At 38.7% G+C, this 24378-nt stretch overlaps 1 protein-coding gene, 1 long non-coding RNA gene and 1 pseudogene across 2 annotated transcripts; all 3 read right to left on the reverse strand.

Moving 5' to 3' along the window:
- Positions 1-7672: 7672 nt before the first annotated feature.
- LOC129764813 (chondroitin proteoglycan-2-like) lies at positions 7673-8326 on the reverse strand. Its single transcript, XM_055764311.1, has 2 exons — positions 8231-8326; positions 7673-8169 (listed from the first exon to the last, which is right to left on the reverse strand). The coding sequence occupies exons 1-2, from the start codon at positions 8235-8237 to the stop codon at positions 7784-7786; spliced, it is 393 nt and encodes a 130-aa protein (XP_055620286.1). The 5' UTR covers positions 8238-8326; the 3' UTR covers positions 7673-7783.
- A 5701-nt stretch (positions 8327-14027) lies between these two features.
- LOC129764814 (uncharacterized) lies at positions 14028-14730 on the reverse strand. The gene is made up of 3 exons (XR_008741246.1): positions 14664-14730; positions 14423-14609; positions 14028-14366 (listed from the first exon to the last, which is right to left on the reverse strand). It is a non-coding gene; the product is annotated as an uncharacterized LOC129764814 (long non-coding RNA).
- A 2059-nt stretch (positions 14731-16789) lies between these two features.
- LOC129766128 (uncharacterized) lies at positions 16790-23243 on the reverse strand (annotated as a pseudogene).
- Between the last annotated feature and the right edge of the window lie 1135 nt (positions 23244-24378).

Genomic DNA, 24378 nt, shown 5'->3' on the forward strand with positions numbered 1-24378 from the left:
TCGGTTTTAGTAGCTCATAGAACACCATCCTGCTGGTCTCACCAAATAGACAGCAAAATCTCCCACCATATTCTGATCGCTGCAATTTGCTGAGGTTGGAAACCTTAGAACGTCGACGAAAAAATCAGCAAGCGGTTTTTGTTGCAAAGCTTCTGAATGCTGAGGTCGATTGCCCAAGGCTACTCTCGTTGTTGGATATCCGAGTGCCACCGAGGGCATTACGAGCTAGAACGCTGCTTCAACCAAGATATCATCGAACGACCTTCGGGTATAATGAACCACTCACAGCTATGATCCGTATGTTTACGACTGTCGAAGATTTGTTTCAATTTGAAGAATCTTCTGCTAAATTCCTCGCACGAATTAGAAACATTAGAAATTTATAGTATTAGGTCATTTCATGTAGACAACAGTCCGATGAATAAAAGTGAATAATAATAATAATAATAATAATAACCTTCTGGCGGTGAATATTACACGCGGCCGTCGATGTTGATGCATGGCCGGGGTATCCATACGTTGCCGGACGTTTAGGATTGTCGTAATGGACCCACTCTTCATCGTCCGTAACGGTTCGATACAAAAACCCTTTCTTTTATGCCGCTTGAGCAGTTGTTCGCAAGTGAAACAATCGCTTTCGACGTCTCGTGACTTCAATTCATATTACACCCAATATCCTATCTTTCGGATCATTCCCGTTGGTTTGAAACGATCGGATATGGTTTCCTGAGCTACTCCAAGTGTGTCTGCAAGTTCTTGTTGCGTTTGTGACGGATCTAATACGAGTAAAGCCTCCAATTCTTCATCGTCAAACTTTTTTGGCGGTCCGGAACGGTCTACGTCTTCCATGTCAAAATTACCACTTTTAAACCGTGCAAACCACGTCTGACACGTTCGCTCAGTTGGAGGATGGTCAACATAGACTTCTACCAAAATGCGATGACGTTCCGCAGCTTTTTGTAATACTACCCGAAAAAACACTCCAACGAATGTCTGGAAATTTGATTCACTAGAATAATAATCATGTTACGCCATCTGCTGTAAAACCGAAGAAATTTACCGGTACACCTAACACTTGTTGGCATGTTTTTCAGTGCTTTATTATATATATTTACTAGCTGACCTGGCAAACGTTGTTCTGCCATATAAATTACTTTTAGTGAATATTTTGACGGTTGAATTAAAAATAACTAATGTATTGCAATACATGTACATACATGTATTGCAATACATGTGTGTTCAAATGTTTCAACGATCTATAAAATTAATTGATTATGATCGATGAAGGATAGATTTCACGTGGATATTGAGCAGATACGTGAAGATTTGACCGTGTATTGCATTGGACCGTGGGAACTTCTCGAACCTGAGTGTGATGTGGAGATGGAGATGAGATCCTTGATGTACAGAGAAATGGATCGGATCGATCGGATCTCAGGATTCGTCTTTTGCATTCAGAAATCTGATCATTCGTGTTATGGAATGTAGCAACCTTGCCTCGGCGCAGAATAAACTTCAAAATAAGTAATCCGTATTCGTGGAGCAATTTAATCTGTATCAAATTAGCAGACACGAAAATAATTTTAAATTGCTTAAATTTGGATGAAAATCATTACTCGATGTTGTTTAAATACTTAGAAAACAGTCCGAACTTAACGATTCTTCTATAAATCTTGTATACATCCAGCAACATGTTGGACGAAATTCCTCGAACCGCTTCTGTTAATTGTCTCATAGGAATCGCAGTCGTTCGCTCTCTACCTTTGCGAATATGTTGACCATGGATTATTGACACAGCTCAAGACATCCTAGAATGACGTTGTCCTGACTGCGCCAATTCATAAAACGACACACATAAGAATCCATCGAGGGCACTCTTTTGTTTGTTTCGTCTCCTCCAATCACATAATATTAAAATATTAATTCAAAATGAGTAATGATGTTCCTAATAATTAAAGTAACTGTGGCGCATTGGATCTACGCACGTGCTCTTCAATCGGTTTTTTATCAGGATTGACGGCAATAGCGTGACTGTTATTTTGCATTCCGAGCATGGGTGTGATTAGAATAATTTCAATAATTCATTGTGCTCATCCAAAATGGCATCCAGCTCGCCGGCGATATTCCTAGTTTTAGTTGAATTGAGTTTACTTGCGTATGTGTAGGGTGAAATTCGATGAAGAGGACGAAATACCATCTGGCATTAAACAACGTAAATAAATTCGTCCTGTTTAAAAAACGAACGACGAATCAATTATTTGGTATCGTTTATATAAAAATAAATACATCGCGATAAAAAAAGGAAATGAGGGTGAAAATTGGTTATATATGGTTATAAGTTTTTTTTCAAGCCAAATTTATGCAAAAAAAAAAAACGAAAACAAAATTATTCGGATTTTATTTGCATGGGACCACCCTAATCGGTATCAAATATAAAGTAATAGGTAACCTAGCGGTATCATATATAGTTTACGACCTATTCTCATGCCTACCAAGTTTTTTGAGTATAATATCATTAAAATCGGTCGAGTCGTTTCGGAGGAGTTTGACCACGAACTTCGTGACACGAGATTAGCTCCTCTTCCGTTGGAGTGAACCCTCCGCTTCAGGTTTGCCCAGAAATTCTCGATGGGACGTAGCTGGGGGACTTTCGGAGAATTGGCGGAGTTCAGAAAAACATTTATCTTAAAGCGGTTCATCTCCTCCAGCGACTTTTTAGCGTAACGGGCGGAGGCCAGGTTCGGTCAAAACACAACATCCACGTTCAGATGATATTTTTGGATGAGGGAGGCTACTTCCGGCAGGCACATTGTGCTGGAAATCTTCCCGTTCTTCGCAAGTTCCGATCAAAAGAAGAGACACTTCGGAATCCTCTTTTCGTTGATGGTTAGCCACAGAAGCATCTTCTGTGGGAACTTGGTGTAGAAGATGTACTTCACGACGGAACTTACCTCCTTGGTGGAGAACGTGAAGTAGCTGATTCCCTGTCCAGTTCAAGAGATTTATAGCTCCTAATTCCGACTTTTTTTCCGACAATAGTCTTACTTTAAGAAACACTTATTCCGAATGGAAACTTCTCTTGGATGAACATTGCCGAGTATAGTTGGACCCATAGAGAGTGAGTGTATTCTAGTGTAGAGACACGAGTGATGTTTTCGAGCTCCGATAAATAAAACAAAGAATGGTAAACATCCATTATATCATTATATTATTCGTTATATCTATCTTTTAACAATAAAACAAAAATTGAACGGAAAAAAACTAATCATAATTAAAATAGTTACAAGCTGGTGAAGTGAGGGAGTTAAAAAAAAAGTTGCGCCATGGCGTACATGATTCCAGTCCTTCTGGTTACCTGAAACAAAAAAAAATCGAGCAGATTCTGAATCAGAAAATATGCGGATATCACATTAACCTCCGACAAGGCAAAAACTTGTTTGAAGTTTATTGTTATAGCCGTAGTAGATTAGATACTGCATCTCTAAAATGGCTATAACTCGGTAAATAATGAAATTTTCGAAAAGTATAGTAGTTGTGAAAGAATGATATATTCTTGAATGTCTAAACTTCAAAAATATGAAGAGAAAAATATAATTTTTTTTTCAACTTTGTAGACTAGAATACTGCCTTAATCGTCTTTTTGAGTTCTGCTCTGTTTCCTGGATTTTTATTTTTCTGACGGTTCTTGATTTCCCACCATAGATGCTCTATAGTGTTCAAATCCGGTGATTGCGAAGGTGTTTTGAGTTGATTTGAACATTATAAAGTAGGTACTCGAGCACGATAAGATCAGTTTGCTTCAGGTCATTATCCTGTTGAAAGTAGTAATCACGAAAGAGACCCAATTTTTCACGAATAGACCCAAACAACTTTTCGCGGAATTAAATTGTACTTACAGCTAATTAAATGTACGAGTAATTAATGTGCATCAAAAAAAAATCAATGTATTCAATATATTTTACACCAAATAAATGAAAATTATCGTCAAGTAGCATGTGTACACCAGGGTCGCCATGATAAAATCTGTGTTTTTGGTCTCAAAAAATCTTTTTATGTGAGTTTTTTCTCAAAAAATCTGTATCGAAATCTGTATAAACTCTTTGCGGTCGTTTGTCTGCTCTCAGCCACCACAGCAAAGAAGTACAGGTCGGACTCGATTATATTATATATAGTCAACCATTTTTTTTCAACAATTATTTTCAAATCCTATACATAATCGAATCTCAAGAAAACAATTTTTTCATTAGTGTATGAATGTCAAACATTAATAGAAAAATAGCTTTTTTGTGATTCGATTATGTATTGGATTCGAAAATTAACGTTGAAAGTGAAATTGCGATTATATATAATCGAGTCCAACCTGTATACTGATATTATAATTTATGCAACAATGTATCAGTTCACACTTTTCCTAAACGAATTTTAATGTGTTGTGAAATAATTCACGAACCAAAGCGGTGCTGCTATGAATAATAGATAAGGGTATTCAATATAAACAAAAGTTGTCATCCGTGCTTAAGGAAAGGATTAATGGAAAACTCCATGTATTGCGGCACTGCGTAAATGCATTGTTTTGAATGTTCAACCAGAAAGATAAAAGGCGAAAGACGGCAAATTAAATATTTTTGTGATACATGCGAAAGATATCGGACGAAGAAGAATTATAGCAAATAATCTTTAGACATAAACATGAAAACATTGTTTAGTAAATACTTATCAGAAGTTTACAGAAAATCTTGTTCTTGAATCTTGTTCATCTTTCATTATCTTACAAAGTTATACATCACTGCTTTCCCAAGTAAAAATGATTACGACCAGTACGACACACATGTCGAAATTCAATACGACCGCAGAGGGTTAAATTTGTAAGTTCAATTTTTTCATTTTTTTTTATAAGTTCAATTTGAAGTAGGGGGTCTCCGTAGCCACATTGGTTGCGCGTTCGCTTAGTAAGCGATCGATCGTGAGTTCAAAACTCAGGGCCCCCATTGACCATCTTTGTGTTGTTACAGAATAACTACGTCCACGCAACAATCATCAGCGATGGAGATCGATCCACGGTCGAAATAAGATCGATTCATCCATACAACTGCTCTGCTCTGCAAGAAACATCGGGCTGCTGTTCTATAAATAACTCAACAATGATCAATCAACTGTCTCCGCTGTCCAGTCTTAACTGGATAATGGAAGAACAGATAGAAAACTCTTACGCCTAAATGGCTACTGTGTAAATTTGTACCATTTGCAATGGTATAGAAGGGAATACTCTAACGCCGAAAAATGGCAACTGTGTAATGTGCTAATTATAGATATGATAAATATGTGACATGTACACGATTAAAATTCGGCTCTGTTACAGCTAAAATGCCAATGAGCCTAAAATAAACAAAAGGGATAACAAAAAAAAAAAATTGAAGTAAAATCTTAGCTCTAGTATCATTTGAAGTATGAAGTATGAAGTATGAAGAAATTCTATTCAAGTTGAATTTATTTATCAGAGAAGTTCTCCTGAAATTATGAATCACATGAGATTACCTTTCACATTAGTTCTTGGACTCACAGCTTTGGAAACGGGATTTTTATGGTTCGGGGAGAGTTTTCTCAAAAAAGCCTGGTTTAGATAGCTTACCATCAACACGAATGAACAGTCAACTAAGTAACTAAGTACTTCAGAGTCATTCACTGCTGTTTTTATATAAAAAACAATGTGATAATTGGGTAATTTGGCAATTCATAAAATCCGGAAGGTCATGGCATAGTTTAATGAATAGGGGTTCCAGATTCTGGACTGGTCAGCATGTATACCGAATCAAAATCCTGTAAGGAACTTATCAGGAGTGATAGGACGAATAGTAGATGCAGGTTACAAGCAATATGAGTGATTTGAAGAGCTTAAACGAGTTGATCCTCTGCGTAGAACGAGGTACACACTACACCATAGCGCAACTTGGTCGAAACCACATCGAATGGTTTATTTGAACTGATTGAGAACTAAAGATGACCTACGAATTAGAAAATTATCGTGATTCATGTTGAATTGACGTTAATTTTGTGAAGGAGTGAGAATTTTTCCATCTGGTTCTATAGTTTTGATACACTGGAATTTTGGTTTTTTGAATGTTTCTCGCCTGAACACAACAATAAAGTTGAAATGGCCCGTCTTATAAATGAAGATAGTTATCATATTCTACACTATATAATTCAATTTAACCGACTTCTTACATATCTCTGGAAACTCAAAAAAATGAGTGGTTCTATAGATGTGAAACGAAGTGTGTGAATCAAATTGGTGAGTTGGGGAAAAATATTATTGAGATCAAGTCATAACAAATATTGGATCGTTATTTTGAAAATATTGTAAATCTGTATGAAAACCAAAAAAATCTGTTATCTGTATCTACAGATTATTGGTTTCAAAAAGTCTGAAAAAACTGTATTAATATAGATTATTCTGTAGATATGGTAACCCTGGTGTTCACTCAATTTTGCGATTGACTGTATGTACCAACTCAACAGTTGTATCCAAGAAACGAATGCGGTCTACGCAATAATTTTTTTCATTTGCCTGTTTATCACCTCAGGGATTATTTAAGAATACATCAAAATTCGATGAATAACTCTGGAAAGAAAGTAGAAAGATTGAGTGATTCTGAAAAGGCTGAATGACATGCATAGTTTTGTAGAAGCAGTTCGAGACTGTTAATTGATGATTAATTCTTGTCTTTACAAGAATGACACAAACTAGTTAGATGTCGCAATTTGTTTATTTATATCGATGTACGCATTGCACTGAGTATTTATAGCGAACGCTATCCCGGTTGTCAATACACTCGACCAAATGCGGTTATGTATTCGTTATATTTGTTCAACCCGCACCAAACAAGCATCCAACAGAGAACGTATACAGTATCACACCGGTGCAACGACAAAAATGAAACATCCCGAGAATGACCGTTTATGAGAAAATACGAACGGCTTATGATGACACAAGACAAGCAGAAAAATCGATGTTCGCTGGGTATAGAAAGAGACTGGAAATTTGCCTCAGATTGAGATGCAATATTCATACACTAACGACACCGTACTTATGCTGTAAGGGCGAAGTTCAAGTAGCAACTATTAATGTTTTTAAAAATATTGTGTTTAAAAATTTTAGAAAGTCAGCTGTAACTGTTCTAATTTTGAATATTTTTTTACTTTTGATTCTTGTTGTATTGTTAGAAGACAAATAATGAAATAATGAATAGTTAAAAATATTTGAAATTCGACCTACACCTCCCTTAACATATTTCAACTGTACTTAATGAACATCTCTGTGGTTCAACTGAAATTAACAACGAATGAATCCATAGAAAAAATGCATCATTACGCTGAAGTTTTGTCCAAAACGACCAAATACGCTAAGTAAGGAGCGCTATCGGATCGTGTTTCAAACCAGGTTCGAGAGAAAGTTGGTGTTTTCGGGAATGATTTCAAACTGCTTCGAGACCATGTAAATTATGCAAAAATAAGGAAATTTAGTTCCGTATGAACTAAAACTAGAAGGCGTTAGACGCCGTTTTTCTTGATTTGTCATAAACTGCTTTAAATGAATCTACGAACTTACGTAGAGGTTTAAATGTTGGATTGATGCTTGGATTGTCTTAATGGATGTCGGAATGTTAACTTGGTAAACAGCTAATTATTTTTTTAGATGCACCTTACTGGGTCTAATCTCATTTACAAATAACTGTTAACCAAAATGTTTACTTTATTTACCAATATCGCTCAATTACTACAATTTTCACAGCTGGCACTTCACATTCTGCTCAAGATTACATTGCCCGTAATAGGGGTCGAAGAGCAGCCCCTTCGGACACTCGCGCTCAGTTGCTACCCCCTGGACGCATTGGATGAACTTCCTGCACGCTCCGGCCACAGGAATGTTTTTGAATCCGGTTGGGGGACAGATGACACAGCCTGCACTGATTGGACGGTCACAAATCTGTCGTCCAGCATTGTAATGATAACCGCTGGGGCAGCTCATCGATATCGCCACACCGTTGTTGCAGCTGTAGTAAACATTACACCGCTTAAGGTCAGGTATGATGCTGCCATTCGAACGTCCATAGCAGTTCTGTCCCAAGCTTTCGCTCACCAGAGCAACACAAATCGCAACTAGCAATACCGCTGGAAAATAAACTATTATTTTCAAAGTTGACCTTGATATGACAAAAGATATAGCACTCACTTTTCATCTTTTCGTTTGTTTTATCAGTTATTGCGATTGTAGGAGAGGAAAATGTGAAATGTGTAAGAACAGGCTTATTTATATGTTTTCAAACTGCTGAACAGGAAATCGCACACTCAGTATGCCATAAAGAGTGATAAAATCGATAACAGTTTCCGCGCTACATTACATTTTATCAATAATCGATAACAACTGAAATGTCTTCTAATGTCTTGTGCGGTACAGAATCGATTTGCTCTTCAAATCATGTAGCGCAAATAGGATACAACAATGACAATGATTTATTTTTCTCGACTTGAATTTAGTTAGTGTTGACTCAGTTCATTGGCAGAAATAATGACACTCCTCATATTGAAATGCTTTCGAAGTACATTTTGAAGAAATACGAATTGAAATACGATTTTAGGAATTATTTCTTAATTCTTCAAATCGTTTCTAATTTTTCTGTAAACTACTATACATTTTTAATGAATATTTTCATTGTTCCGAGTGTTTAGCACCGGTTTCTTATTTTCTTATTTATTGCATAAAGTTCGGACTAGACTCACACAAAGGACACGGATTAGAGATTGGAAACCTGGGACATGAAACTGTAAGTCCCTAAACTTTTTGCGAGTACCCGAATTCCTTTGGAAATATTGAGAACCCGCAATTTCAACGTCGTAGCGCTTCACAAGGTGCGCTGGGAACGTTCGATGGTGCCATTGTTTCAATGTGGTTATACCATCTATCAGAGCTGCGGCAACACACACGAGCTGGGTACAGCTTTCATCGTGCAGAAATGGGTGATTGGCTGGTGGCCGATTATCGAAAGAATGTGCTGAATTGATGATGCGAGGCCACTTCTACAACATCAGCGTTATCAACGTCCACAGTCTCCATCTAGCTAGCACCGACGATGATAAAGAAGAATTCTACGCGCAGTCCGTCTGAGCATGAATACGATCGCTGCTCAAAACACGACATCAAAATCGTAATCTGTAATATGAACGCTCAGGTCGGCCAGGAGAAGCAGTTGAGATCGGTAATCTGCGAACCCACGAAAACAGCCAGAACTTATCGGCTTCGCTGCCTACAAGAACATGGTCATATGTAGCTCTTTCTTGCAGCACAGCTTCCAATACCGTACCACATGGAGATCACCTCAGTAAATACAATTCGGAAATAGACCATAGACCACCTATCGTGACTCTAACATGCTGTAACATACTCGCAGCGTCTTGAGCTGCGTTACCGGAGGTAGACGATCTGGATTCTGCTCCCCTCGATGTGTGCTGGAGTACCCTGAAAGTAGCAATTAGCAGTACAGCAGAGACCGTCATCGGGTATGAACAATGAAACGAATGGTTTGACGAAGAGTGTCGAGCGTTTCTGTACGAGACGGATGCGGCACGGGCAACCATGCTGCAACGAATGATTCTACAATACATGGAACGATACTGACTGAAGCGAGTGCAACAAACACTTCTTTTTCGGGAAAAACCGCCGCCTGGAAAAGGAAGAGTGTGCTGCTTCATCGCTTTCAAGAGTCACGTAAACGCTTCGCACAAAGGCTTTGTGTCGCGGGTTGAAATGTGCAGGGACAAATAAGGAGACATCTTGCCAAATGAACGCGAAGAGATCGAACAATGGAGGCAGCACTACAATCAACACCTGAATATTTAGCACGCAAACAGGAGACTAAAGGCTGATTTAGACTATGCCAGTCAGCGCTCTAGTTGAAGTATCCAGTGAACAGAGAACAGACACTCTGTTCAAGTTATTTGAACCAGTATCGAACAAGTAATTGGCCTCTAACTGGAACAGAGTGTCTGTTCTCTATTCACTGGATACTTCAACTAGAGCGCTGACTGGCATCGTCTAAATCAGCCTTAAATCAGCCTTAAAGCTTGTTTTTCAACCCTTCACAATGAAGAAAGATTTTTGCGAACTATTGCGATTTTTTTCCGCCAACCAATCAGAACGAAGCACGGAATCACTTGCGGAAAAGCGAAAAAAGATAGAACCAAGGAGCTGGAATTGACAGGTGGTTCGTTTTCGACAGTATGAGGATGAGGCATAGAAGATGCGGGAGGGGATGAAAAATGACAGCGACTTTTTTGTTTTCCAAAACTGCTACAGTGGTATTTATGCTCGTGAAGGGAAAAAATTGAAGATTTTCGGAAAAAGAAACATAATAGTGCGAAACGGAGAAAAAAGTCACAGTAAGTAATTCAACAATGTACACATTCTAGAATTTCATCACTGCAATGAACGCACATTCTTTTTCCCTTCATTTAAGATGCCGTATTATTGCGCGGTGAAAGGATGTGGAAACAAGGCTCTACTTACAAAATGTGATCCGGACATTGTTTATCACACTTTCCCAAAAAGCGGAGAGAGATTAGACAGATGGATTAATTACTGTGGCCAATCAGAAAACTGGAAACCTCTGAAAAAGCAGGGTATCTGCTCGCGACATTTTCATGCAAGCAGTTATGATGAGCGGTATCGGATACGTCACCAGCTTATTGGTGCGAAGCAATGTAGGATGCTGCTTTCTAATGGTACTTTCTATTTTGTAAATTCTAAAATATTTGTACAGAGCATGATTGACATTGCTTTTAGCCATTCCCACAATACATCGCCCGAATTTTCCTAGTGAGACCATTGCATGTTCCCTGGATGTCGAGACCACTGAAGATCACGAAAATCCATCATTTGAATTATGTAAGTAAAAGCGTTTACAAAATAGCGGTTATTACATTGAAAAACAATGAATTTTTTTCTTCTACACAAGCTCTACAACACACTAGATTTGAAGAAAATAGAGAAAACAATCTGAATACTTCCAATGTGTTCAATTTGGAGTTAAACTCAGCTTTGGCTACTATTGAAGAACTGAGAAAGAAGATAGAGGAGTTGGAAAAATACAAAACGTAAACAGCGGATAAAATTTTGGAGTTGAACAGTACATTAGTAGCACAACGCCAGCAAATTGGCTCCCATGGACAAATCCTGACAATCTACCGCCTTACGAACATCGATGCGCGCTCATCGGACTCCAAACTCTGTCGAGCCGGCGTAGTTTTCTGCAAAGGCTGATCATCTACGACGTACTAAGCAACAACATCGACTGCGGCAGCATACTGCAAAATATTAATATTCACGTTCCGAACCGCCAACTCCGAAGCACTTCCTTTCTCAGAGTTCAAGGGCACCGTACTACATACGGATATAACAATCCGCTAGATAGATGCTGTAGGCTTTTTAACGATGTGCACGATATTTTTGATTTCAACATAAGTAGACTAGTTTTTAAAGATAGAATTAAGAATGTCTAAATAGTCTGTGTGGTCTGTGACCTAAGATGGTAAATAAATAATAATAAATTGAACTACTCAAAAAAGCAAATATGATGTTGTCATTGGAGAAAGAAAAAAATATGAAATCGTTCAGTAAGCAGTTGAAAGAACTTAAAAAGAATCCCACAATTTGTGAAACGGAACACATAAATAACACACAACTTATCAAACATGTACAAAAAATGTTGGATGGTGTTCTAACAAGGAATCAATTAGATGTTATCCTTGGGCGCAAGTAGAAGCCACGTTGGACTCCGGGTGAAATTTCGACAGCCTTTGCTATTCGCTATCTTAGCAAGCGATGTTATAAGTTTATTCGCGAAGATTTGCGCATTCCATTGCCAGGACTCACAACGCTCAATAACCATGCCAATCATTTAGATCTGCGTAGCGGTTTACTGTCCGATATCATCAGATATATGTACATTGTTGGCTTGGAAATGCACGAAAAGCAGCTGGCATGCGTTATAACATACGATGAAATGAGCGTGCGTCAACTCATCGAATACGATCAAAAAATGGATGAGATTGTTGGACCGTACAAATATGCACAAGTAATCATGGTACGTGGATTGTTTGCAAGTTGGAAGCAAATAGTGTTCGTTGCTTTTGACCAGCCAATGACAAGGCAAATTCTTCAGAAAACAATCTGTGAGTTACACGCAATCCGTTACAACGTAGTTGCGATTAATTCGGACAATGGACCTGGAAACGTAATGCTGCGCAAAAATTTGGGAGTGACCTTAGATAGATCGTATTTTGAACATCCTGTCACAAATGAGAATATTTATGTGTTCGGAGATAGTCCACATAACTTGAAGTTGTTGCGAAATTGGTTCGTTGGAGAGGGAATTCTGTGGAAAAACTTCAATATTAACTCTAGGTTAATTAGGGCCATCATTGAGGACAGGTCCTATTGTGAACTAACTCCGCTTTTTGCTCTTAATTATGGACACATCAATCTGACAGCTCTTGAAAAACAGAACGTTGCAAAGGCCGCTCAACTTCTGTCTCACACAACATCAACTGTTCTGAAACAACGATTCAAAAATACAGCCGAAGAAGAAGAAGCCAGTATTGTAGCAGAATTCATAGAAAATTGTAATAGCTGGTTCGATATTTTCAACTCATACAATCCATTCGCACCAGTTGAAATGAAGAAATCTTATTCTGCCACTGATTACCAACTCCAAGCGTTGGACCAGATGATGCAAATGATGCAAGATTGTCGACCAATCAACAAAAGCGGGAAAGTCTATATGACCCTAACAACATTTCAGCAGTCGATCATAATGTCGATAAAATCGCTGAAATTCTTGTTCGCAGATATGAAACGAAAATATGACATAAAATTTATTTCAACATTTAAGGTAAGCGTAAATCTCTTTGAATAAATATATTAAGCCTTCCTATAAATCTATATGCATTTTCAGTTGAACCAAGATTTACTTGAGAATCTATTTTCTCAAATTCGTTCCAGAGGGGGTCTGAATGATAGGCCAGTTCCCCTGGACGTTATACACCGAATACGCCTAATAATTCTCGGAAAAACTCCTGGAATCACACAAAACAACGTGAATACATACGACCAGAAGAATATATCTCACGTAGAGGACCACTATATCACGACCACGTTGTTCCAAAAAGCTGATATACAGTTGCTGGAAAATTCAGATTTGGCTGATGCGGAAGATTCTTCAAATCAACAATCTGATGAATGTAAGTATCCTGAAATGAGAGATGATAACTTCATGTAATCAAATTTTTTTTTCCTGCAGTTTTAACATTCACTGTCTACGACGATAACACTTGCCTTGAACATCGGAATGTGAATTCGTCATTACCGACCTCGGTTATGCAAAACAATCAAGAAAAGGATGGTTTTGCATATCTTTTAGGTTGGGTCGCATTTAAGTTGAAAAAAACACACCCAGACCTTGGAGATAAAACGAGCAATCTGTCTAATCGTGATGTTCCTCCTTTTTTAGCTAATTTGTCCTATGGTGGCTTAACTGTACCATCTGCAGCATTTCAAGTCGTTGGATTAGAAATGGAAAAAATCTTTGTTTCAAATTTAGGAGTTAATGGGTTCAATTTCAAGAAAGATGTGGTGTCCACCATTGTAAAACGAGTTCTTGAAGCTTATCCGAACATCGATTCTACTATAGTCAAAACCTATATTAAAATAAGAACAATCGCTAGACTACGCTATTGCAATCTTTAATTGCAAGGGCTTCTAATGACTAGAGGGAATAACACAGATTTTTGTATAAATCGCAAACGAAGGAGTGGAGGAGCTGAAACTCGAAAAGATGTAAAAAAATACAAAAAGTTGAGTTCACAATAGAGTAGAACTGTATATATTATAGATAATAAATTTTAAAAAACAACGAACAAATTGTTATATTATCTTAGTAAAACATAGCAACACATTGTTTCATTCATGTCCACCACTGTTTACAATCTCTAACTCCAACTTATTGAAAACAAATTAGACATATGTAATTATTTTCGACCTCTGGCTACTCTTATGGCTAAGTCCCAAAAACAGTGTATACGATGTACATGGTCCATTGCAAGAATGTTTCTTGACATCAATACACTTCTAAATTCTCTTCTTGTGACTGCATACTTCCTCTCTTTTTAATGGCAAATATTATTAAAATTTCAGCAATCTCACATTGAAATAGAAAATGGTGTGAGCCTCATATATAATCGATTTTCAAAATTGTGCATCGATTACTCCAGTCCGATCAAACACACCTGAGCTGCTGCGAAAACCTCTAGCGGCTCTACAATATAAAAAAAACAATTAATAACTTGTCTCAAATATTCTATTTTAACTTACCATATTGTAAGTAATTGAAACAATGATTTGCATTGCTGTTAGGGCTGACGACGTAGAACAGCAAACGCTTCATACAGTGGGATACACATCATTTCATCCACGCAATTAAAAAGCAAACTGGTAGCAAACTCACTTTGCAAAACATTTGCACGCGCAATCCAAACTACTGCGAAAACCTCTAGGGGTTCTAGAAACAAAACGACAATTAATAATTTTCCTCAAATACTTCATTCTTACTTACCATATGCAGAATTGCAACAATCATATGCATGATTTCTAGCTCTTTGTTTTGCTTCCTTTCCTCGTTTATGGCGCAGACCCGTCGATTCATGACAGCCAAATAGCTCTTGGTTTTTAAAACCGTTTGGCCGCTGTCAACCCGAACTCAAGTAATGGCCGAACAGCAATTCTGACATACCGTTCCACCTTATTGTACCGCCTTGGATAGAGCTTCTCAAGCTTTTGCTGCGAAAAAATACGAATCCGCATTGCTTCGATAGTAGGTTCTCCATACATCATACAGTGGGAACAAGACATTATAGATGGGTGCAACAAGAAAATGTCGTTCGGTTTTACATCAATGGAACGATGAAGTAATATTTAGGCTAGGCAGCTATTGCGTCATGATAATAAATAATTTTTCAAATTTCTATTTCTACTCTTCTGATTTTTTTCTTATTGAACTATATAAAGCTCTAGATATACTTGAATGCATATTTGCGTATAATTTAATTTTGCATCACCTATCTTGAGCAGCTTGTTTTCGATGTCAATGTTGTTCTTGTTTTGATTTGTTCGGTTTTGAGTCGTTTCATTTAAATCAAAATGTCGTTTCCAACGCATCCGTTTTCAAAGGAAAAGCTAATTGACTTGGTCAAAGAAATTGCCAGACCTGTGGAAAGTCAATTAAAAGGTAAATAGAGACTCTACTGCAAAGCAGAGGATGTGGGAGGAGATAGCGAGTCGTATTTCCGATTCAATTGGTAAGTTTTTTCATTACCTATTTCAACCCTCCCTCTTTACAGGTGGCGCATATTGTTCAAAAATATGGAAGAACTTATACGATACTTGGATGAAAGATCACAGATCGTATGGAGATCGTATAAAAGTGGGGCAAGTCAGAAATCAAAAAAGAAATGGTGCTGGTACGAACGACTTTCTCTTCTCCGGCAATGTGGCATGGATTATGGACCCACGGACTCAAATCTGAATTGTTTCTATGGATCCAATTCAAATCAAAATAGAAGTCGGCCTTCCGGTTCTAAATTGTAAGTCACTTTTGAAATATTCAACAAATAATTAAATAAAATGAAACTTATTTCAACAGGCAAAATGCACACATGCAAATACCAGAGAGGCAAATAGACATAGAAAATATTGAGTATGAAGAAGAGGATCAGGATCTGTACGATATTATCCCATTATTATCGTACAGTACAGAGACCGTGCTCCCTTGGCCGAGTGGTTAGCGTCATAACTAACATGCCGGGTGTTCGGGTTCGATTCCCGTTCTGGTCGGGGGGATTTTTCGTCAAAGAAATTTCCTCCGACTTGCACTGTGATCACGCGTATTCTAGAGCTTGCCACTCAAAATGCATTCAAGGCGTGTTATTTGGCATAGAAATCTCAACTAAGTACTAATAAAAATGACGCAAGTAATACTACGTTGAGACGGCGAAGTTCCTCTAGGAACGTTAGTGCCATTGAAGAAGAAGAAGACAGAGACCGTTCCATCGAGCATAGAGGATTAAAACATTGCTCACACATCGAGCTGAATTCCACAAGTGGTGGAAAATGATGTACACAAGAACCGGCAGGATCTAATTAATAGAGCCCAAAAAGAAGCGAGAAGAATTCGAGAGGAAGACAAATCAAGATCCAAGAGAACAAAAACTTCAAATGAGAGAACCCTTGGAAGAAGCTTTGCTTGCATTGGCAAAAGAGGATGCGCCAGAAATTTCATTCTTGAAAAGCTTCGGGCCATCTTCAATACAAATGAATATAGAAAAACAAGCTAGAGTTAAGTTGGCTGTAGCTAAAATATTCATTTTTGTAAACAATTCGATCATCCAATGTTTAATTTGTAGTCTTAATTATTTTACCAATAATAATTTTAATCTTTGTTTTTTATATGAAATATTCATTATACGGAACATGATTTACTTTTAATATTCACATACATTTATCTCAAAACATCCTTTTTCTGATTTTCAAATTTCACTTTTTTATTTTTCTATTATTTATGACAATTATAATATCTAGATTATATGGAAGTTTATACTAGAATAACTATGATAGGAAGTATGTAATAATGGAATAATAATAAGAAGAATAATGGAGAGTTCTATAAAAGTTTGGTATAATTCTCTAATTATTAACTGGTACTTTTCTCCATTGCCACTTCACTGAACCAGGGCCAAGGAAGTAATCGGTGAATTTCTCACGAACTGCTTTAGACTCAACAGAGAAGTTACGAGCACTCATTCTTAGTGATGAAGGAAGTCTCCAAATTGCATCGCTTTCTGTTGTCTCCTCTCTCAATTGTCGAGGAATATATTCCCCAGTATAATCATAGGTATCTGCTGTATTGGGCGCAATGTACCTGCGCTGTGAAGGTCGTTCGTGCATTTCATTCATAATTAGATAATTGTGCAAGTAAACAGTTGCCTTGATAATATTGTTTACTAGTTCCTTGCGAGCAGCAATTGGCTTCCTGTATATTCTCCATCTAGAAGCAAGAATTCCAAAAGCATTTTCAACAACGTTTCTGGCTCTGGGCAAACGATAGTTAAACATTCCCCCTTATTCCACGCGGCGAGTGACGTGAGATAGCAAAGTTTCTCGCTCCATTGTGGAAGCTACCTTGCTTTTCAACTTCCTTTCAATACCCGAGTCGATAACATATGAGGACACGACTTCAAATCTCACTTAATGACAAACTATAGTCACGCCATTCGCCTACGGGAACACGGTGACTTGAGCCATCTCACCTCATTCGCCGCGCGAAATAAAGGGGATTATCTTGTCTGCGGGCAAATATTCTCCTCCGTATGGTCTCATTAGATTAGGTCTCAATTTAAATGCTGCATCGCCAACCATAACATATGGAAATATCTAATTTGGTCCTAGCAACACAGAGGGAGGTGGGATATTAAGTGTTCCTTCTCTTAAAGCTTTTCCTAAAAGAGATGAATTAAATACGCCTGCATCATTGTGTCTGCCGGCTGCTCCAATATCAACTATCAAAAATTTATAATCGGCAGATACCAACGCCAGAAGCACAAGACTGTGATGCCCTTTGTGGTTATAGTACTCTGATCCTGAGTTTGCGAATGCCTAAAATTGGAAATTATCATCGATATGCAATACTATCAAAAAGAAAAATATTAATGCAATTTGATTATACCTGCACTATGCAATGCTTTCCATCTAGAGCACCAATACAATGCGGAAAATTCCAACGAGTATCGAATCCTTCGGAAATCTTTTTTCAGTTTACTTCGCTTGGTGTGTCATACACTATCTTAGATAAATTATTCCACAGAGCGGAACAAGTTTCAAATGTGATTGAACTTATCGTTGATATTGCCACTCGGAATAAGTACGACAACGACGTCATGCTATCACCAGACGCCAAATACCTAAATGAGAAAGATATTGATATGGAACAATTACATAGATAGAATTGACCTCAACGTGATACATAGCCTCTCGCCAGGGGATATTGGTTCACGCAATGAAAATTTTTCAAGTTCGCCTCTCATCAAAGCCAATAAAGGGTGTGTCACATCAAATTGCATCACGGAAAAAACGCTGTAGAAATTCGCCCAGTAAACCGATCCTTTTGAAAATTTTAGACAGTAAAATAAAAACTATTATACAACTTTTGGCATTTTCTTTTTATTCATACTTCGAGCCCAAGCCCGTATGCTCGCACCTTCCTCTTTACCCCGTCCATAAGGTTCTGTACAACGTCAGGTTGTAGTTTTTTTTGAACAGAAATCCATTTTCTCTTGAAGTCCGCCTCCGATTTGACAACTTTTGGGTTCTTCCGGAGGGCCTGCTTCATAATCACCCAATATTTCTCTATTGGGCGAAGCTCCGGCGCGTTGGGCGGGTTCATTTCCTTTGGCACGAAGGTGACCCCGTTGGCCACTCCAACACGTCCTTTGAATAGTGGCACGAAGCGAGATCCGGCCAGAAGATGGTCGGGCCCTCGTGCTGCTTCAATAGTGGTAGTAAGCGCTTCTGTAGGCACTCCTTAAGGTAAACCTGCCCGTTTACCGTGCCGGTCATCACGAAGGGGGCGCTCCGCTTTCCGCAAGAGCAGATCGCTTGCCACACCATGTACTTTTTGGCAAACTTGGATAGTTCCTGCTTGCGAATCTCCTCCGGAACGCTGAATTTGTCCTCTGCGGAGAAGAACAACAGGCCCGGCAGCTGACAAAAGTCCGCTTTGACGTAGGTTTCGTCGTCCATTACCAGGCAATGCGGCTTCGTCAGCATTTCGGTGTACAGCTTCCGGGCTCGCGTTTTCCCCACCATGTTTTGCCATTCGTCGCGGTTAGGAGCCTTCTGAACCTTGTATGTACGCAGGGCCTCCCACTGCTTGGTCCGCTGGACGAATGAACTTGACAAATTCAGCTTATTGGCGACATCCCGGACCGAACTTCTCGGATCACGTCTAAACTGCTTAACTACGCGCTGACTGACGGAGCATCCGTTTTTGCCGTTCTTCACCTTCCGGTCGATGGTTAGGTTCTCGAAGTATCGTTTTAGTACTCTGCTGACCGTGGATTGGACGATTCCCAGCATCTTACCGATGTTCCGATGTGACAACTCCGGATTCACGAAATGAGTGCACAGGATTAATTCATGACGCTCTTTTTCGTTCGACGACATTTTACCAAATTTACGAAAAATTTACAGTGAAGCATGGCCAACGTGATCTATACACTCTTATCTGATTATAAGCGAAAGCTGAAGATATAATTCCTAAAAATTAAATTTCTACAGCATTTTTTCCGTGATGCAATTTGATGTGACACACCCTTTAGTGTATCAATTTGGGCAGGACACATTCGGAGAAAATTGAAAAATAATTTAGGATCTGTATCACACAGTTGGAACAAGATTTAACCTAGCTCTTTGTTCCCGTCTTTCCAAAAAAATAGGCCTAACCCACCAAACTCTTGGTACTCTAGCCGCGTTTCTGCTTCGCCTTTTTCGTGTTTCTAAAAATATGCGAATCAAAGCTTGTCGTCAATTCATTTTTCCTTTCTGATTTCCTTTACCTGATTTGAAACTTATTTGTGCAAAACATAAATAAAAAATAAGCTGTCACTGGAGTACTTTGACATATTTGAGTTTGACAGATTCGCAAGTTTCCGTAATTCATTGTGAATGACTTAAGCAAAAACATTTCGCAAGGACGAATTCCGCAAGTGAAGAATTCGCTCATTCTGGAGCAAGCTTAAAAAGGCGTTGAAGAGGACTACACCGGACTGCAGTGAACAACGACTCTTCAACAGAGGTCCGGCAAAACTTATACAGTGTATGCTCCAGTTGATAGTCAGGTGACAAGCTGGATAGTGAGAACTACACAATGGCGGCAAGCTGGGTAAAAAAGTGACAAGATGGAGAACTACGATCCTGAATGGTGACTACAAAATTCAGAACCTCTTTCGCCGTCTGACGTCTGACGTAGTATGCAAATTTTTGGGAGGTTTTAAGGTCGGATTCATGTCTGGTTACTCGACGATGAATCGGATTCTACGCATTTTAAGGGGTGTATTTTTCTATTGAGCGCAGTTCCAGATTGAATGGGGGGGTTCAGATCTTTCGGCACGAAAGATCTGACGACATCACCGTCGTGAGCCTTCAGAGAGGGAGAAGCCGTTTTTAGAGACACTCTTCCAAATACACCGGTCCATCCATGGTGCTTGCGGTAACGAAAGGTGTACTCCGTACTCCTCAAGTACAAATCGCTTGCCAAATTGAGAACTTCTTGCCGAACTTCCACATCTTCTGTGTCCGCAGCACTGTGGTTTCGTTAACCTTCGGTCGGACAACTTACGGGCACGGCTTTTTGTGACCGTATTCTGTTTCTCGTCAAGGTTTGGGGACTTCTGAACCTTAAACGTACGTAGTCCAACTCGAGTTTTGATATTCTGCACGAAACTCTTGCTCACATGCAATTTTTTAGCCACATCTCGATTTGGGGTGTTCTGTTTCCGTTAAAAGGCCTCAACCACGCGTTTGTGATTGTTCTCGTTGACCTGACGGCTTTTTTTCCGAATCTTCGCTTCCAATCAACAATCAGACGTTCTTCGAACCATTTTATGATATCAGACACCGTGGAATTCGCAATTCACAACTTTTTTAAGATGGCACGATTCTACAAATCCTTATTCTCGAAGTATCCGTGCAATACTTTTCTACGCACGTACTGTTCTTCCGTCGCCATTTTGAAAACTTTTGCGCACCTGATGAAATTAACTTACAGAGTGCAATCAACAGTACATGTTAATGTTGAGAGTTTATTTGTAAACTTGTCCGATTTAGTTTTTTATTGCTTTGCGAATCGCACTCGCCCCTAAGTGCAAGCACTCATTCAACGATCCTTGTCGGTGCTGACAAATATTTGTACTAAAGAATGCATTTCTATAATGTTTGTTATTACCGATAATAATTTTGTATTCCTACGTTAACTATGCGGTCGTATTTTTGGACACCACCCTCAAAATTGTGATAAAAATTGAGACAGTTTCAAAAATTACTCATAGTACACATTTTTGTTGGAATTTCAATAGTTGCATCATAGCGAATTAAAAAAAAGTTTTGTCACAGTCTATACTAATTTGAGTATTTGAAGGTGCTTAATTAACTAATATCTCCACCTTCACAAAGTTTGGATAAACTCTAAATGGGTACTGTTAATTCAATAGACGAGTTGACGCGAAAGTACTCAATTTTCACAGCGTTCTGGATTCTCAAGTGCTCAATTACAACTAAAGCATTATAATTGCGTCATCCTCTGAGACGTTTTTGTACATCACTCTTGAAACGATCCTCACAAATTGTTATGGGATCAGTCGGGAATGAAGTTAACTCTTTCAGGACTGATATAAATGGCGTTCTGCGTTTAGTACTAGAGTACTACGCAGTTATTAAGTAAGTTTCCACTGATTATCAATCGCACGATGTTTACATCCTGTATAAGACTATCATGATTATAGCGATAACTTTTGTAGACGTTTGTGATATCACTGCAGCGAAATCCCTAGCTAAGCTTGTGCGGTACTTTCAAAAATAATTGGGTGTATGGCACCCTGAGAAGTAAAATAAAAGGAAATAATTAGTCACTGCCAAGAACGTCAATGAGGCTTTTGCAATTTTACATATTAATTTCAAGAGTGGGCTGTATTAATCAGTGCTAACGCAAATTATTAACAACCTGTCCAACGCTAGACACTTTTTTCACACATTTTTCTGGCATCATTTGGTTGGTGATGAGTCAGGTCGGACTTATAAAATAAGAAAAAAATTATTTATGGTGATTGGTACACCCAAACTAGCGTTGACAGAAAACATCTTCGGCAGAAAAAATGCTTTTTCGTGTACTGAAGGGTGAAATTAACAAATAAATCCACATTTTTCGAAAGCTTTAAAAAGCAGACATCTCTTTCTCTCAGACTGAACGTCAGATTGGGATCGTCCCCAGAAAACAAAAATCTAAACGATGTAAACGGGGATCGGACCAAGGCCGGCTGGAATGCGAGGATGTTTTACACGACCACGCTATCCACATAGCCAATGGAGCTGTTGCATGAATGCGTGATAATATTTTTGAGGACAGCATAAACGTGAATAAAAATGCTGTTTGGTCTGGGCCGTGCATGCAGCAAAGTATACGAAAAGTTTTAATGCGTGCTTATCTGTAATGGCCATTTTGTTTCATTTATCTTAATGTCTGCAGCATACCAAGTAACGTTGGCGCCCTTCTTCAATTTCCGCTTGGCAATTAAACAATATTTTTCGATTGAATGGAATTGGGGGCAATTGGGAGGATTTGTAGCAGGTAGCGGTGTGCCCGCGATACTCCGGACTTTGAATATTATCAATAAGAAAAGAAAGGCTTCTCCCTACTTGCGTCATGTTCCAATTGGTCTTTTGTTTTTATGTTCTGCTTAAATACTAGCCTTAAACTCTACACAGTTTACAATGTTGAACACGCGTTCAGGCGTGGCTTAAACTAAAAACATTAAAACATCATGAACATGACGCAAGAAGGGAGAAGTCTTTTTTCTCCAATTGATAATATTCGAAGTCCGAAGTATCGCGGGCACACCGCTACCTGCTACAGATTGAAGAAGCAGAAAATTTCAAAGTTTGTTAAAAACATATATGATCGTGTTACTATTCAAAAAATGTCCTGGAGTAGTACGAAGCGAACGGGGTCACTTTCGTACCCAAGGACATGAACCCCCAACGCACCGGAACTAAGGCCCGTCGAAAAATACTGGGGTATTATGAAGCAGTCACTACGAAAGCATCCCAAGGATGTCAAATCTGAGAAAGACACGAAGAAGCTGCAACCAGATGTTGTACAGAACCTTATGAATGGAGTTAAACGTAAGGTGCAAGCATACGGCAATGGTATTGAAGTTGAATGAACTAAATATATCAAAAGCTTACTAATAAATTATATTTAATTGTCTGAAGGTTTGAAAAGAATTGGACGACTAGGTAATTTTCTACAGAGTTTTTTCCCGTGATGCAATTTGATGTAGTACCCTTTACATACATTCGGCAGAACCATCCTTTGGAGTTTAGAAACCCAGAGGCAAGATGAAGTTTCTGGCTAGTCAAGTAGCGTCTAAACATTGCCAAACGAATAATAAAAATAAGGTGAACGAGGATGATATGCGATTTAATAATTATAATCGTGAGTGTACAAAAATTCATATTCTAGTTGAAAGTAGGAAATATACACATTTTTGAATGATTTAATTAATAGTTACCAACCAAAAACATGTATCGAACAATATATAGTGAATCATGACTGACAGACAAAGGACGTTCGGACTAACTAATACATCGAAAAGTGTTATTTTTAGTGAAAGTGATTACAAAATATTCGAGCTGCTTAACTATACAGAACAATTGACGATCTCCTGTAGGTTGCAAACCTGGGCTACCTCATCAAAGTCGAAACCGCTTTGACACCGTCGGGCAAAAATGAGGCCTCTGGAGCATCGATAATGCACATCGCAATAGTTCGGATGTCTGAAAATCTGCATAGCGACTGTATCGTCGCACTGCGCTACTATCGATGGTGGAGCCGGTGGTATGTCTTGAATCTGTAAGGTAAATACTGTGTTATTGTCGTTTTCGGGCTACCATTTTTGCGTTCGCTTACCTCACAAGTGTTGCTTTCATCTTCTAGCACACATGACGATACCGATGGATCAAACACCAACCCGGCCCCGCACGGTTGCAAGAATGCTCTGCTTCCAGCGCAAACGAAGTAGCTGGAAATAATTTTGCAGATGTATTGATTAAAGGAAACGCAGAACTAATAACACAAATAAGATAAGGCGATGGTTCTCAAATTATAACAGAAAAATGCAGTTATTGCTTCATTTTCTAAGGACCGTATCGTTGTCTATGGCTACCCTTCAGAGTCTCTGCATGAGAAAGATTATAGCTGATTTTGACAGCTGTTTAGGTTTATAGTGTTGTTGATACAGTAAGAGCCCCCGCAGACGGCAGACTGATTTGTGGGCCGATAGTTTGGTCGGCTTCTTAATCAGTACGGAGAGGTATGCATGTGCGCACATTACGCCGATTCAATTGGGTCGGTTTTTGCACCAGAAGGCCGACCCGACCAAACTGTTGGCTGACAGAAAGTCTGTAGTATGTGGGGGCTAAAAGTGTTCAGATACCATCGTCAA

This window comes from Toxorhynchites rutilus, chromosome 2 (assembly GCF_029784135.1).
Source record: "Toxorhynchites rutilus septentrionalis strain SRP chromosome 2, ASM2978413v1, whole genome shotgun sequence".
NCBI classification, from domain to species: Eukaryota; Metazoa; Arthropoda; class Insecta; order Diptera; family Culicidae; genus Toxorhynchites; species Toxorhynchites rutilus.